The sequence below is a fragment of the Toxotes jaculatrix genome, chromosome 16 (genome assembly GCF_017976425.1).
Source record: "Toxotes jaculatrix isolate fToxJac2 chromosome 16, fToxJac2.pri, whole genome shotgun sequence".
NCBI classification, from domain to species: domain Eukaryota; kingdom Metazoa; phylum Chordata; class Actinopteri; family Toxotidae; genus Toxotes; species Toxotes jaculatrix.
The window spans coordinates 17,073,683-17,090,721 of record NC_054409.1 but is presented as its reverse complement, the minus strand read 5'-3'; the positions used below and the strand labels follow the sequence as shown (position 1 = coordinate 17,090,721).

Below are 17,039 nucleotides of genomic sequence, written 5' to 3'. Positions count from 1 at the left end.
CAGATCTCCTTGTTAGCATCCTTATACCATATTTTACAATTGAACTTTTATTATTTGAATAAGTTAAAATCCTGAAACAAAATAAAACTTACAGCTGATTTCAGTTTTCTAATAACAGTATCTAAGTTGAGTTTTCTATTATATCAAAACCTTTTGAAATGCTACTGTAGAAAAAAGAGGTATAATGTTATTGGTGCTCCCTACTGTATCTCTGAAATGAAGGCGCCCCCTTGTGGCATAAAAACAGCAGTTCTCTTGTATTTACATAATACATCCTCTGAAAATGGATGATGTCAGCCCATAAACACCAACCCATGATCAGCATCGCTACTCCCACCTTGAAAGGTTAAAATTCAGTCCGGGGTTGTTTATCTAACTCTTGATGAGTGTCTTAAGGTAACGCTACTCTGAGCCAACATGATTCACTTCCATTTGATGAGAAACACTGGCTTATAACTTTATATATCAGTATTCTTATTAAAAGCATGCATATCTTAGATATAATTCTCATTTAATCAACAAAAAGAATGTTATTTCTAGGTAAAATTAAGTTGACATCATTATGTCAACAATGGCATTTTGTCCCAGAGCATATCCTATTTAAAATACTTATTTAAAAACTGTAAGAAAAATCTCTTCGTCACTTCAATTGAGGATCACTGCTAAAACTGCAAACCAATGCAAACCAATATACAGTATTTCGACTATTTCTTTGACCAAAGCTAATTTTTGTAAGAGCAACTGATTTCCAATCACTAAATCACAACATTACCTTCTGAGTACTGAGGTAAAACATTGGATTGGTACTTAAAAAATTAAATTTAAAATACAATTTACAGCAATTTTCTTTTTTTTTTCTACCAAAATATAAATGTGTGACATAAATCAGTTTGAAAACAGCAGTATACATATTGATTTCAGGAATGAAAATTATCACAATGAAATTATGTATGTCTGGGTTACACTGGATCAAGCCATTCTCCCAAAGTCTTACAAAAACGGTGTTAAAACGTTAGACAACCAAATGAACCCAGACATAATAATAATTCCTTTTGAGAATCTAAAAAAAAACAGACATGAAAAAAAACACTGAGATTTATAAAATATTAAATCAAAGCTGTTAATGGAGGTAAGAAGGGCTACAGTCTATTGAAAAACGTCTTGTGTAGTTGTGAACTGTTTGCAATGTAGAGCCATTCACCACTGATTGGCTGACATAATTTAAGACCTTATATGCATTTCTAATAAAAGTCGACATTTTTATCGTAAATGGAAACACACAACTGTATTTAGGTGGATTAAATGATTCTCATTTTAGTAAGACTGATCTGTCCTTGGCTTTTCACTAGACGGTTCACTCAGATGCCCTTTAAATTCCTACGTGCAGTGCACCGACTTCCTTCTCCCAGTGCCCTTATAACCTACAGTCACATTACCTTTATTTCTAACAAAACTGTTCTTCACTCAGCCCCGAAAAAGGATGCAATGTCACGACTCCAGTGTGAGTGATACATTACATACACTGATCAGGGCGATTACAAACTGGGAACAGTCCATGACGGTGATGCTGCAGTTTGTAGCCTGTCAGCGTGATATTGTACAAAACAAGATGGTGACACAGTGTTAGAACAGTGACTTCTCCATTTCAGAGCACAGTGCATCAGTGCTTCCGACAGCTGACCGTGCACATCTGCAAGGTCAAAGTTGAAAACAGAAAACTCTGACCTCTGGAGGTTTAGGAAATTTGTCAACCAATTTGTCTACCATACAGGCTTTAACTGAAAAGAATGGGAGGCTGAGAGAAAAGTCATAAGAGTAATGTGACCATACTTTGTACTGTACTTCAGCCTAAAGGTGTGACTATTAGTGTTTAACATTTAAACCAGGAGTAAGTGATCAAGCTTCTGCCAAAAACAAACAAACAAAAAAAAACTGTTACCTCTGGCCAAGCAGGTGGAGACGTTCCCTGTTCATTCATGTAGAGTGGTCAAATCATTAAAATGTACTGCAGCCTTTAGGATCAAAAGGCAATATTTGAACAGCATCACAAATATGATTAACAAAATCCAAATGAGTGTCTTATATCACAACATCAGTGTGGATATATCTGCCTGTTCTGGTGTAACCCCTATGAATACCTCCAAATGTGATTTCTAATCTACTGAGTCATTTCAGTAATGTTTATAAAGTGTATAGTTGTGCTTGAGTGTGTTATTGTTAAAAATTATTCCCGACCTGAACTGTGATATGACTCTAAAAGCATGCACGTTCAATTAGTTCAACCTTTTTAAAACTTGGGAACACTGGAATAAAGCACTTGTCAAACACCACAGTTGCCCACGATTTAAAAAAGTCCACATTTGACCACCAGAGGACGCTGCTTCCAACCATTAGCCATAAATCCATTGGAGTCTACAGAAAAAACTACAAGCTTTAGAAAAGACGATGAAAAAAGGCCAGTGAACAGCAATATAAAGGCATGATGTTGGCTGTGACTGAAGGGGTTAAGGTGACCGCATGAAACAGACTTAAGGCCCAAAAACACAGATGACAAACTACTATTTGACTGATTAGTACCAGAGGCAACAAACAAATTTTACAGTATAACTTCCATTCATCCAAGTCATTTTAGGAGGTATCACGGAAATGTAGTCTGGAGTCCATAAAAAAATAAATAACTTGACTTCATTAGTATGCATGTGTTGACTATAGTGAATGTACTGGCAGAATTTGTTTTGTCCTGAAAGAAATAAACCCTCAGTGATCCTTTTTTTTTTTTTTTTCGTTTGTTGCAAATGGCACTAAGTGCATTTGGGGTGGAACGTTTCACAAAAGTCACGGTTCAGTACATACCTCGGCATTGAGGTCACAGTTTGGTGTGTTTTAGGTTCAGTGAGGAAAAAGTGGCGGTGCCTGCTTGGGTGCACTCATTCCTGAGAAAATCCCGTTGATTTCACAAAGAGAAAATAATTTACTGTTAATAATAAAGTGTAGGTGCGTCATGACAACAGTCATTTTTAATAGAGAAAGTCGGAAACTATGCCCTATGATAAAGCTTATTGCCTTAAAAAAATGGAAATCTGTAGCTCACAAAAGGAAGACAATGTTTATATTAGAATGATAAATGAGGAAAGAATAATAAATAAAATAATAACCATAACTTTCCTGTGGAAAAAGTTTTCTAATTGAGCTTTGAAAACAAACAGAGACACACACAGAGACACAGTGGGCAAGCACACACGGATTTGTGCACTTATGAATGAAATCCTTGCCTACAAGCTTACCAAACTGATGGCTAATAACACTACTGCTGTTTATCTGAGGGCAATGCTCAGGCAAAACGTCTTCGATGTAAAACGAGGTGTATTGATGCAACTGAGACAGCAGACACAATTGTAGGTGTGTCTTTTCACAGAGTTGACTGATGTGGCATTCCTGAATTAACCAGTACTGGAAACTATCATCAAGCCAGATAAAATGGCCTCTTGATGTTATTGTTCTATATTTACTGACATGCAAGTTGAGTTCCATCAAGTATTAAAGGATAACATAAGATTTATTCATTCAGCATGTTTCTTAATTCCTTGTTGGTGAAATCCAGCTTAGGTATAGCAAGGCTGGATGATATCAGTGTAAAAGCTGACGACAAACAGGTTCTGATATAATGCTGCCCTCTTTGTGCGTGAGCAAAAACTCAAAATTATACAAGTGAACCTATGATTTTGACTTTTGTGCATGTCTATAAGTTTGACTTGCACATCTAGCAGCATAAGACCATTTCGGAATTGTTTACCTCTTTCACTTTAGAAAGAAAACAAAACACTGGATTTCTTCACTCTTTTTAACATATACAAGGAGGACGGCATCATATTGGAATTAATGTTTAATCAGCTGTTTTTTTGTTTTTTTTTTACCCTTCTGGATGAAAAATGCATGCAGTGCAGTGCATGCAAATGATCCGCAGCTACATTTTGAGTCCACTGAAGCAACCATCAAATTAGCTGTAATGTTTTAGCTCTCAGAAATCTCCCACGGCTGAATATGTTGAAACATATCATTTTCAGTGGTACATAACAGTAGATCATAAACCTAGTACACTTAATTGTCAGAGGTACAATGGCAGTGAAGATTCACCGCTTGTTTTTTTTTTTTGGTCATACACCAATGAAAATGATATTTCTACAACATACTGTATATGCTACAGTATTTACTGCTATGTCCTTCTTTGACAACTTTGACAGTTTGATTGTTTTCAGAGGTCTATGACAGTAGTTTCAAGCAGTGAAAGCTGATTTTACCTGAAAATGTTGCCATCCAGTGAGAATAACAGCATTATAGCCTTGTAGCCTTTAAGCAGTTAGGCTGGAGTATTTCAAATCACTGGCCAAGAGAAGACTGAAACTCATCCTGCTTACGTGTGCATCCCAAACCGAGGGAGGCGTACCAAACAGAACAATCTTTTGAGAGTTAACGTTCCACCCCTACATTTTGTCCACAGTACTTTACAACAGTCCTTTCTCCATATAAAATATGTAATAAGCTGTTTTATGGGTGTTTGCAACCTATACAATGTGAGTTTTCCTGTAAATATCTGTCTCGAGAAGTATTTCATGTTCATACACATTGAAGTTTACAGTTGGTCTAAACCTACAGTATATAAATAATAGTCTTGAGTCATTTGTTGGAGGTGAAAGTTTGGTTGATTAGGGTTTGTTGGGTTTCTCTTCTAGCCCATGTTAGAGCGAAGGAAAATGAGTTTGTTCATTTCTTCAGCGGTTACCTGCTGCCTCCTCTTCATAGCCAGGCTCTGCTCGCACACAGTCACACACTCACCGCGTATGCCCACGGCAGGCACCGCAAGGAGCCACAGTGCCAGACGAGCAAGCCTGGGGAACTTCTCCCCCACTGCTGAACTCCAATACTGGAAGAGATCAGGTGTGCCTTGGAGAAGAGGCTCAGCCAGGTATTGAAAAATCTCTTGTCTAACTTGGCTCTGACTCTCATCATTACCAGACACTGTGCAAGATGTGGATGTCCCCCGTGCGGTGCCACCATTGCTCCCACCTCCCTCTATGCGGCTTATTTTAGGGGTTGTTGGGCCATCAGTGTCCCTTTCTTCACCACCTGAACCTCCACCACCTGTCATACCTCCATCCCTGGTTTCAGCAGCCATTTCGCATGCACGGGAGATTATGTCTTCATGCTGGTAGGCCGGCACTGAACGCAGCTTGAGCTGTGGGTCCAGGACCATGGCTACCTGGTGAGCTCGTTCAACCTGGAGAAAGATGAAACGATTCAGTGACTCTGTAGTGACTGTACCAAAAGCTGGCATCAATTCTCTAGTCAGATTTGTTTACTTATTTTCAATTATCACTGTATATCATATATCAGAACGTTAGCTTATTTTGTTAAATGAAAAAAGAATTTTTCTAGAATAATGTGTATAGGTACTGAAGTATTGCAGAAAGCATAATTTTGGTAACAGTGCTGAAACTCTGGCATTGTATCAGCAAAAGAACTAGTAAACTTCTAAAAAATCAAGTCCTACTCCTTACAGAATTTCACTTTTACAGCAAAAAGTAATTTAATAAACTTGAAAGCAATGGAAGCATTATCAGTTCAGTACCTTGAAATTTTCCTTAAGTGCTTCTAGGAAGTAGTGGCAGAGTTTGCTAGCTGTGCCAGTACCAGCTTCTCCTGCTTTGGATGTGAAAAACTTCTCCAGGCGTAGGTAGACGGGCAGCACCTGCTGTAAGGTTGGTCTCCTCTGGCTGCTCAGCTCCAGAGCTGCCAGGCGCAGAGGTGCCAACAGACAAGCCAGCGTGCTGAGCAGATGCTTGTTGAGACCTTGGAGCACAGGAGCCGTGGCCTTACTGCGTCCATAAGCTTCACAAATCTGTTCAAAGTGGGCATGAACCTGCAGAAGAGCTTCAGCCATGCGATCCCAGCAGGGAGGAGTGGGGCACTGTGCAGGGCTGTTCTGTGTACTTTCATCAGTTGTGCTTGTGGATGTGTTGGTGCTCTGTTCCTCACGAAATGCCAGTGTGGTGGAGGAGGCAATATCTCTGCACGTTGAGAGAAGCTCGGCCAGCTCATGAAGACCTCGAGCCTGGAGACTGCGCTTCCCAAGAACAGCCTGGACAACCGCGCCGAGTGAACACCCCGCGCACCGCAAGCATATCCTACCCCGGCCACCGCCACCTAATGGTGATCCAGCAAATCCTGCTGACCACACCCTGGGCTCTGAGACATACACAGTGCGAATGTCTGACATCACAAACTCAGACAGCACATTCTGCACCCAGTGGTGAACCTGCTCAGGCCCTTCCCTCAGCTCAGCCTCCCTCACGCCGAGCACATAGCGCTTCAGTCTCGACCCCTCCACCTGGTAAGCTGTGAGAACATAGCAAGCATCTGGTCCAGATGTCTGGGAGTGGCAGGTGACAGCGATGCCAAGTGAAGCATTGGAGCCTAGAGCACACGTGACCTTGACTTTGACTTGGTTGTACATGCGGGGCAGCTGGCGCAGTGCCAAGGCACTCATGTTGCCAAGAGCATCACGGGTGGAGTAGGCACCATGACGAGCACCCGTATCCACTAGGGTCTGTGCCAACTTCAGGAAGTCCTTGCTGTTAAGCACATTTAGCATGCTCAGATCTGAACACATTACCCGTAAGAGGCGCTCAGCCACCTGCTGTCGCTCCTTCTCAGGTAGTCCATTATTTTCTGACAGCACAAACAGCAGATGGATGGATAAGAAGGCAGAGCAAAACATAAGATAGATAATTAGTGTTAATGTTCGAAACTCACAATCACAGAGAATGATAAATACGTGGTATTAACATGGGAACAAACCTGACTTTGTTTTACAGACCAGATTCACGTCAAACTTCAAAATTTATACTTAACATGTTTTGAAATATATTCACTTGAGACAGAAGTTTTCCTCACAGCTGTAGTGTAAAATAAAATAATATATTGTGTCAGAGAAATATAATAATTCAGTATTTTTGTTTTGCATTTATTTGACTGAAACCTTAAATACACAGACAGGAAATTCAGAGATATAGAGAGGTATGGTGCACAACAAATGTCCATCGAAATCACCAAGCCACGTAAAAAAACAACAGCAAAGGGTTCAAAGAGTGAAGGGTTGTACAAACCTGTTCATTTCTCCATGTATACAATAAGAGTCTGACTGAAGTTGATGGTAATACTTACGGCTGAGTGTGTGGTTTCTCTGGGAGATACTTTGAGGCTGGATTTGTAGTTTAACTGAGGAATGGGCCTGAGCCTGAGAACCTCGCCACAGCTGCTCCTGAGGACCCGAGGCTGAGGAGGTTTTGGGAGAGTCCCCTTTGGTGTGGTTCTCATTGTCAGCTGAGGAGATACAGAGATGAAAGATCAGGCAGAGGCGACAACATTGTACAAATTGAATGGAGAAAGTGTGTGTCAAGTGTTTCTAGTGAAGAACAATGTAAAGAATAAATCATGACACAAAATTAAACAGACAAAACAACAGTCAGCAAAAGAAAAGCCAAAAATACATTACTTGGCCTCTCCATGTCTTTCAACTGGATTGTTTTCTCAGTCAATTTTCAACTAAGATCAGCAACAAATCTTACATGGAATATGTTATTAAAAGAAGTCAGTCTCACAGCAATAACTTGAAAAGCAAAAACATAAGCGCAATGCCAAACAGCAAATATTCATCATATGAGGTCAACTAGAGTAAAATATATTTTGTTTTCACATGTGAGGCTTGGGCAGCATTTTAAGACTGTCCACATGATAACTGTATACTTCTAACTGCTTGTAGGGCAACATGATTCATGTATGAAGGCAAACAAACTACACTTATGTTATCATCAAGCAAAAATACCAACTTGCTTAAATATAGGGATTTGCTTGCTATGTTTGTTGGGATACCATTGTAAAATTAATTTGTCATGACTTTCAGCTGTGTTTGCTTTACACTGGACGTGGCCTTTATTTCAGACATTTTATAAAATAATTGTTTTATTAATTGATAATTAATTAAAAGATAATCAGTAGACAAACCGTCTGTTGTATGTATTTAAAGTGTGACATGCATGATGCGTTAAAGCTTTTGCAATGAAACAAAAACTGTATCCAGCAGCCTCAGATCCAGATCTGCAACAACCCTCATTACAACAATGTTCCTTGGAACTCTATACAAATGTTGTGTTGTGTACAACAATTCTAAGCCTAAGCCTCAATAAACATTAAAAGGTTTATGTGTAACCATACAGACTTTCACATGCATTGCAGCCACTGAGGGTGTGCTCACATTCTGTATTTGTTTCCCTGTCGAGCTTAACATGCATTGTAGTGGTGGACTCACCAGCGTGGGACTGCATGTGCTCCAGCAGGTTGTTGTAGAACTGGAACTGGATGCCACAGGCACCACAAGTGTAGGGTTCTAAAAAATCACAAGGCCCAGAAGAGTGTTGACTCTTTGTTGGAGGCAAAAATGAAAATACTGCACAACTGTCCACCTGATAGCCTCTGTTATACCTGATCTATGCTGGAGCTCTGTCAAATGCAGCAGCTCTGAAAGTCTGTCCCACCAAGACGAGGTTGCGTTTGTGCTTTTTGCAGCCTAAAGTGGCTGAATTTGCAGAAGCACTTCTGAAAATTTTGTTGTAATTTGTAAAGGTTTTATGCACAATTTTGCATTTGAAGTCCAATGTTTGAATTTGGCCCAAGACTTCTGGTCCAAGCCCCCCTGAAAAAAATCCCCTCATTTCCTTTCTATTTCTACTGGATCCTGTCTAATACATGAAAAAATGTTTACATCTTTAAAACATCATTTTAACACTTCTAACAGCCCTTCCATCAATCTTTGTCCAACCTTGTAACAGCATGAGTCAGCAAATGCTTAGTTGTCAGTCATTGAAAGACACAGCTATATCTGAACACAATGCAGATGTACAATAGGACTAATGTTAATCATTCTGTTCAGACAATCCCTGGTGATAACGAAGCTAAATGCAGAAAATCTGTATAATCACGGTGGATTACTGAGAAACTATTTGCACCAAACAATGACAGATTAAGAAAAAATGAAGCGCACCAGAAAAAAAAAGGTGAAATGAGACGGAGTGCTGCATGCATATATTTTGTTTTTGAGCAGGAAGGTGGGGCTGCACTTACTCTGAGTTGTAGAGAAGGAGCTGGCCACCAGAGGGCTCGGAGTTCCTGTGGACAAGAGGATAGGGAGGGAGTTAAGACGACAGACACAGTGAGCCATTCTCTATTGCTCTTTTCCCTTGCGCATTCAGTTAGTGCCTAATATGTTTACTGTTAATTTTTAATATTTCTTATTTGTGCAAGCATGATTTACAATCAAGGAGCATTTACTCTATATTTCCGTGACTTGGTGCAGAACATAATGAGACCTCAGAAATTTTGATCAGAGACTGATGGTGGTGTTAACTGTATATAATCAATTTAAACAGAGCGTCTATTGCAGGGACATATTGATTGATTTCAGCACCAAGCAAACAAACAACAATATTCCTAAGCCCCAAGCAGACAGATACGTAGGTGCAAAGAAGACAGAGAATTATCTGCCCATTGAAAAAATAAAATAAAATAAATCCTTGCAAGTCATCACAGGCACTGTAATAACAATGATCAGAACATTAGAACCACAGCCATAAACGAGAAGTGGACTTCCCTCTTTTATTCTATATATGCCACTTCACAAACAGGAGCATGCCAGAGCAATTCCACATTTACTGAGAACAAGCTAAAAATGCTTAGAAAAAGATTTGATAAAAGTTACATTGAAAAAGTCTGCATCTGTTATTGCCACAAGGGCTGGTTTTAACCTCATCAAGACTGTAGAGTTCCCTGTTTCTTTTTGGGTGTTTTTTCCCCAAAGGAAAATGCTTGCTAGGTGGGAAGTCAGCTTTAGAACCAAAGTACGGTGGATGTAACAAGTACCAAGTAACCACCAAACACCTGTGGAGTATGACAACCAATTTCGCACATTTGCCTGCACAGGATGTAACAGCAGATTCACAGTACCTGTGCCGTCCATGGAAAACCACAGAAGGTGGAAAAGGCATCCATAAGAAGGAGCAAATTTAAGCAGTTAAGTGAAGCACTAATGTCAGTTTGAACTTAAAGTCCCGCAAAACAGGGTTTCAAATCAATTCCTCAAGCCTTAAATCTTAAATACCCTCTATAACATGAAATGTTCATGATCAAATAAGCAATTAAAGTCTGAAAAAATAAACATCCTGAGGTTTTTGGTTTTTTCTAAGAGTTTAACAAAGCAACTAACTCATCAGATTCTGATTCTAATATTGCTGACAACATGTGATGTCACCTTTTTCCAACAGAAAGCTCTATCGAAAATGCTGCGTTCGTGTACAACAACACTTCTCATAGAAAGAAGCCAATTAAATAATATGTTTTCAGGGTATGTAACTACAAGACTCTATGGGAGTGGCAGCTGTTGTCAGGAGCCAGAGGTGATCCAACATTATATTCAACAAGGCCTCCGCTGTCATGGTCTAAGTGTGGCGTACAATAATAATGATAATAGAGCACTTGGACTTGAGTTTTATATAGTAACAACTGATGCAAGGTAGGTCATACAAACCTCTTTACATCCTCTACTCCCCTCCATCTCAATTTTCAGCCAGGGCATCAGCTGCAAAACACTGTCTGCAAAAATACTCTTTCTATCTAAACCGACATTTACATGTACCTGCTTTGTAGCAGAACTGAAAATGCGTTTCACCGTTGGAGCAGAAATGATACATTTCCACACAAACAGGCACACATCCGCGCACAATAAGTGACTCAGTGCTCACCGCTTGAATTCTGCGAGCTGTTTGTGTCAACCAGACTAGACTGAATCGCACTCTCCAGTTTTCGCCTGAATGGACTGTCTGTTGGTGAAAGCACAGGAAAAACAATGACTGACATGGCCGTGCTAAAAACTGTGGATAATATTTTTAATTCAAGCTATTAACTACACAACAGTTAAGATGGAGACAAGTCAATGACATGCAATTCACACCTAATTTTAGTTTAGCATGCAAATCAATCACACTAACAGCCTTGACAAAGGATCCGAATGTTCATATTACATTTAAATATGGGTTTAATTCCTCTTCTTCATTCCATCTTTTTGACCCACTTCTAAGATGTGAGTGTGTGCCGTGCTTTAAATAGTTCTTTATGGCAGAGTGCTTCTTAGCAGAAAGATTGGGGGGGGGGGTTCATGTACCACAAAATACAGAACCAATTGGGAGAAAAATCAATGATTTATGATAGCTGGAAAGAATGTTTTCGTGGAGCAATGGAATGGAGTTATCTAAAATTGCCTACATTATTGACAATAGACTGTATTTAATATGTTCAGATCTTTAGTCTGACTAGAAATAGCTGAGGAATCTGTGCAGTCTACATTAAATTTAACTGTAATGTTTTTAAACACAATTTTAATGTGGTTAGGTGCTCGAGGCGATACAAAAAAAATCAATCTTAACAAGGAAAAAAAACTTTTTCCATGTATCATCACTTAAGTTGTGCAAATAACCATTCACGAAAGGTTAATAGTTTCCTGCAGCAAATACAGTAGCAAGGGCAAGATGACCCAGAACATTACATCCAAGAATCAAGGTTCTCTTATATCCTTTTTCCACTGGCTCAGTGTAACAGACTTCAGCCATAGTGTGGTGTGTTTGTGCCCATTTCCAATGCGCCCTCACAGCAGGACTGTGATATTATTGTGATGGTCTCTGCCCTCAAACGCAGCTATGCCAATATCATGGTAAAATGACTGCACTTGTGTGGTCATGCAGGCAGCAAGAGTCACAATGCCAATTTAAAGTGTTTCGTTTCTGGTCACGTTCTCTAAGGGGTCATTCCATGCCAACTCACCCAGAATTCAGAACTTTTCCCATTTCATGTCATGGATCTCCTCAAAAAAAAAAAAAAGAATGTAAAAACTTTTATTAAATTTGTGGGATCTTGCAAAATCCTATGCCTCTACTCCAAATACATTTTTAGTGATGATGTTTTTTTTTTTTTAAGTTTGGCCTTGGGAGCTAAATTTCATCATTTTACAATTCTTTGTATGAGTATTCTAAGCCTCACCAATCGCTTACTGTTCGCTGGTCTGGATTTCCCCAACGAAGACTCTTTCATTTTCAAAAATTAGGATCTCCACTAGGTTTCACTTTCCTGCAACCAAATTTGGTCCTGCATAAAAAACTGAGTGCCACAGATGTTGCTGAATGCAGCTTCTGAGCTGAAAAACCCACATTTTAAGATATTTTGACTGTATATTTTCCCAAGAAGGATTTTTTATTACCATGAAACTTTTTATGGGATAGTGTTAATATTCATTGCCGATATATCAAAAGATTTAATTTAATATGTTATATTACTCCATCATTTCATAATTTTTGGAAAAAAGCTAAATAATTAATAAGGCAAAAGGTATTTGGAGTAGAGCTATAGCATATTTTGCAAGGTGTCATGAATTTAATAGAAGATTTCACATAAAAAATCCATGACATGACCTGGGAGGTCCTGGGTGAGAAATTTCATACCAGCTCACCTGAAAGTTGTTTTACCATTTTGTCAGTGTCTATGTCCAACAGTATTTCAATTTGACATGTCAACCCCCAGAGACAATTACAAAGCAATCAAGTTCTACATCACCAGTAGCAAATATTATGTATATGATCTGTAAATACAAAAAAAAAAACAGGAAATAAAAACGTACTGCTCTAAGGCTATAACCACTATCTACCAAGGTTTAATGATCACATTTCAATTAGTTACCATCCTGTGTGTGTGTGTGTGGAGAGTACAAGTTAACTTTAAACTTTGCTTAGCACAATCAATCAACAAAACTACTGAAAAATGTAAGAGAAACAAATAATGCTTACTTTTCATTTTACCAGTCTGGCTGTGGCCAAACTTACTCATATCCATACTACCACAGTCCTGTACCCGTGATGCCTTTATATCAAAGGAGCCTACATCAGGAAAGATTCTCAGAGTTAGTTGTAGTTCAATAATCCAACTTAGATCAGTGACATAAAATTTGACACCACTGATGTTTTTCCTCAAAAAGATTTAAGACTAACATTGTAAACATTTAAAAACAACATTCGACATATTAGCAGTTCCTCCGTAACATACTGTATATTTATAAGAGGTTGTACATGTACAAACAGACCAATATAAGGACTCTCTGCTTTAAGCAGTAACTAATGGGCTCACCCATCGGAGTGTGAAGAGCAACATGCTCCTGGTATGGGTTGAAGTACTTGTACTGCTTCCCACAGAACTCACAAATATAGCTCCCAGTTTCTGGAGACAAGAAAACACAAAAACAAACCTTTGTTTTCCTCAAAATCCATGTTGGTGATTTAAACCTGTGTCATATCAATTAAGATCCAATTTGTTGGATTAGTTTTGTTTGATTTAAAAAAAAGTGACAGAATTATTTTGTTAATCATGCCTTGTGTCACGAAGGAGAATCAGAAAACAAGAGGTTCTTATAGAGTGGAGAAGAGGAAGGAGTTGGTGATTCTGACTGTATCTTTTCCTGGGCTGAAAAGTCCCATCGTAAAGTTTACATTTAGCAATACCTCATATTTAAAGAAGATAAAAACACAGGGGTCTCCCTGTATAGTGCGTGGAGGTTCACTCTATCCCCCCAATCAGTAGGAGTCATTAGTGCTGTGACAAGTGCAGGCTTCCCACCTGCGAACACTGCCAATTGTGTTTGAAGGGACACCCGCTGCCGTCGGTTGAACCCACGGTCTCTGCGGAGGTGGGCGAGTGCTTTTTCCCCTGCGAAGGAGGACTTTTGGACTCATGTTCTGAAACCTTTCCAGTGTGGAGTTAACTCATATGCTTACTGTTATTTTTCTAACATGGATCATCTGCTTGACTTAAGGTAAGCTTTCATTACAAACTGTGTCCAGTACACTCAACGGGACTCAGCTGGACTGTCAAGGTGGAACGGGAGTTTCAATGCCAAAGCACACAAATATGTTTTAACACAGATTTCTGCTTTTGTCTTCTTAATCGTCAACAAAATATGACATAAACCAAATGATATCAAATAACTCTGAAACATTAGTTTACAGTGACAAATAATCCCAACTGAATAGGTTTCTTCTGCAGGTTTTGATTACACTAAATACAAAACAACAGCTGCAAATTCCTTCCGAAGCCTCTGTATTTACAGTGAGTTTTGTAATCTTGATCTACTATCGCATCTCTCTTTTCTCTTTAAGTTTCCAATGACCATTTAAAGACATTTTATATAAAAGAAATTGAACTAACTTTAAAGCAAAGATTACATCAAACAGTCTTACTTGGTCCAATTTTCTGATAGGGTTCAACTGGTTCCTCCTCTTTAAGGCCATCCACAGGTAACACTACCTGTTCATAAGGATCTGAGAGAGAGAGGGAAGAAAAGAAAGGACAGTTATTTCCTCACTGAATGCTTAGGCTTGTCTTGCATAAATTGAGCTCATGTTTATATAACATTTTGTTCCCACTGTCATAATTCACACATACTGACCTCCTGACTGTTCAATTTTCATAGTGTTACATTGTCAAATGTAATTTTGGTCATGGGCACAAGCTTTGCTGCACTTTACTTATTCTTTATTTTCAGGGTGGATTTAAATGTAATCAAATAATAAGCACTGAGGTTACAACTGAAAAAAGTAAAATATCACAAGCAACAGTTTCCTTTGTGTGCAAAGCATTAATTTAACAGCACATTCATTTCAAGAAAATAACCCATAACACTTTCTCTAATCAAGAAAGCTTGATTAGAGAAAGGTATACATTGGTATTAACATCTCTTTGTTTCTTTTCTGCTTACAGTGGAGAGTGGCAAGGGCATCCTATTGTTTACCTACAAATTTAGACCTTCTCTACCTTCTCCATACCATAAATTCTTAAAACATAGCACTTTATTTACCTCCAGTGAAGAACTAACCTGCCCAAATTACACTTCACCTGAGACAGACTATTATTAGCAGCAGGCTATTACTTCTCACTTGATAGTGTATTTTCTAGTTTTTAGCAAAAATGCCCCACATTTTTCTGATCTACTCCTCTTTACCAGGCTGCTCAGGCTCTGCAGCCAGAGGACAGTGTGAAATGGAAAGTTCCCTTATGAATGGCTTTCAAATTCAAGCCTTGGAGTTTCAAAGAAAAAAAATGTCAAGCAAAAACTTCTTGTTACCATCAACTGCATGCAGGTCACGGTGCTCCTGAAAGCAGCTGTAGTATTTATACTTCTTGCCACAGATGTCACAGGAGTAACGGAAGCTACCTGCAGATTAAGAGATAGAGAGAGAGAGACACACAGGCACCATTTATATACATGACAAGCACACACAGGCAGGAAGACAGTGGATATTACTAGCAATGACAAGCAGTACATTGTGGATGAATGAATCGCAAACTCCAGGGGTAGATAACAACCTAATAATAATAAAACAAGAACAAAAACTTTTCTTTGTTGCACACTTTATAGTACATATAGCAGGAGAGATGGGAGAGGGCAGGTAGGTGATGCGGCTTAAACTGAACCATGGATATTACAGCGTATACACTGTTACCGACTGAACCCCAACACACAGCAACTTAAGAAGTCCAGAGAAGCAGTAGAGCACCTCGTACTCCAAGGTGTTCCAATTACTTTTCACACATTTGCAGAAAAGTATTTCATGGTGCCATATACTGTAAGCAGGGGCAGAGAGAGCAGAGTTTTGTTGTTAGTCATACTGTATTTGAAAGGTAGATAGATGAACAAACAAATGAGTTTAAAATACACAATAAGATTTGATTGCATTAGGACAGGCAGAGAGAGAGAGGGAGGCTAAATGAGATTAGATAAACAAGACCAACAGGCAGATGAATCCCTGAGGGAAAAAGTGAAAGAGAAGTTAATAATGATTAGATTATTTTATTTTGTAATATCTGCATATAAACAAAGCTTTAAAAAAATATGTGTGTGCAAAACAAACAAAAAAAAATCAGGTCAAGTCCATCTTTAATTTATGATATAATTAATTCTATATTTATCCAAATTCAATATAATATAGAGTTCTTAAGAATGAAATAGCATATTGTCGGCATTTTCATTTGGAGTCTGTCAGACTGTACATACTGTTACCACATCATTCAAACTGGACGATTTTAACTGGAACATTGAAGTGAAATGTTGTCACCACCCAAATCATTCAAACATAAATCTTTGAATGCGCATTAATACTGATTCCTGTTTACATGTTTAAACATTTATTCATTTCCACAGCCAATTCTTACCAAGTCTGTTGCAGGCTATGTGAGAGTGAAAGGATATAAGGGATGTAGATGATGACTTATTCTGCTCTTGCTGATTTTGTTGCAGTGGAATGCATTGTGCAGCCAGGTGGCTGTTGACAATTAAGAACACCTGAAGTGCTGTTGGCACACCACAGTGAAATCCTGTCTGAGGGCAATCTGTTGCATAAACAGCACAGAGCAACTGTAAGACAAAATCAATTTCTAAGCTCCTCTGTCCAGTCCAGTGACAGAGGGTAGTCTTCTCTCCATAATAATGGGTCTGACTGATGTTGCCCCAGCTGAAAGCCCCTCATCTCACACACCCAGGTGACAAATGTTTTATCATTTAACAGCAGAGCAACAGCTTCTAAATGTTTTCTGCAGTTCATTCTGACTCTGTTATTTCAATCAGCTGCACTCTTGAGTTCCTGAGGTATTTCAAAGTTGTATTTAAATACTGTGCAAAATATTCTACAGCAGAAAAGAAACTATTCTACTCTGGACTGATCATTTTTAAGTCTGAAAAATGTCTGGCGATAATTTAAGTCATAAGATAACCACTGCCAAAATGTATTCATAACATCATGGAGACACAGCAAATGACAGACACAGCTAAAAATGTGATGACTTAAAAAACCACTTTCTTCACTTCACAGCAAAAGGGTTCATGCAATTTATGCTTA

General features: G+C 38.8%; 1 protein-coding gene across 9 annotated transcripts in view; it reads right to left on the bottom strand.

The window, feature by feature from the left end:
* Positions 1–2,743: 2,743 nt before the first annotated feature.
* The window catches only part of znf618 (zinc finger protein 618), a 30,873-nt gene continuing 16,577 nt past the window's right edge, over positions 2,744–17,039 (bottom strand). For 5 of the 9 annotated variants that reach the window (XM_041058691.1, XM_041058695.1, XM_041058690.1 and 2 more), the window contains 11 exons: positions 15,269–15,358; positions 14,385–14,465; positions 13,765–13,854; positions 13,279–13,368; positions 12,942–13,031; positions 10,851–10,928; positions 9,178–9,222; positions 8,366–8,443; positions 7,222–7,380; positions 5,627–6,726; positions 2,744–5,275 (listed from right to left, as the gene is read on the bottom strand). In XM_041058691.1, the coding sequence (XP_040914625.1) occupies positions 4,727–5,275; positions 5,627–6,726; positions 7,222–7,380; positions 8,366–8,443; positions 9,178–9,222; positions 10,851–10,928; positions 12,942–13,031; positions 13,279–13,368; positions 13,765–13,854; positions 14,385–14,465; positions 15,269–15,358 (2,450 nt within the window). In that variant the 3' untranslated portion in view covers positions 2,744–4,726. The remainder of the gene's footprint in view (positions 5,276–5,626; positions 6,727–7,221; positions 7,381–8,365; positions 8,444–9,177; positions 9,223–10,850; positions 10,929–12,941; positions 13,032–13,278; positions 13,369–13,764; positions 13,855–14,384; positions 14,466–15,268; positions 15,359–17,039) is intronic. The other 4 variants (XM_041058694.1, XM_041058697.1, XM_041058696.1 and 1 more) reach the window with 2 other exon arrangements.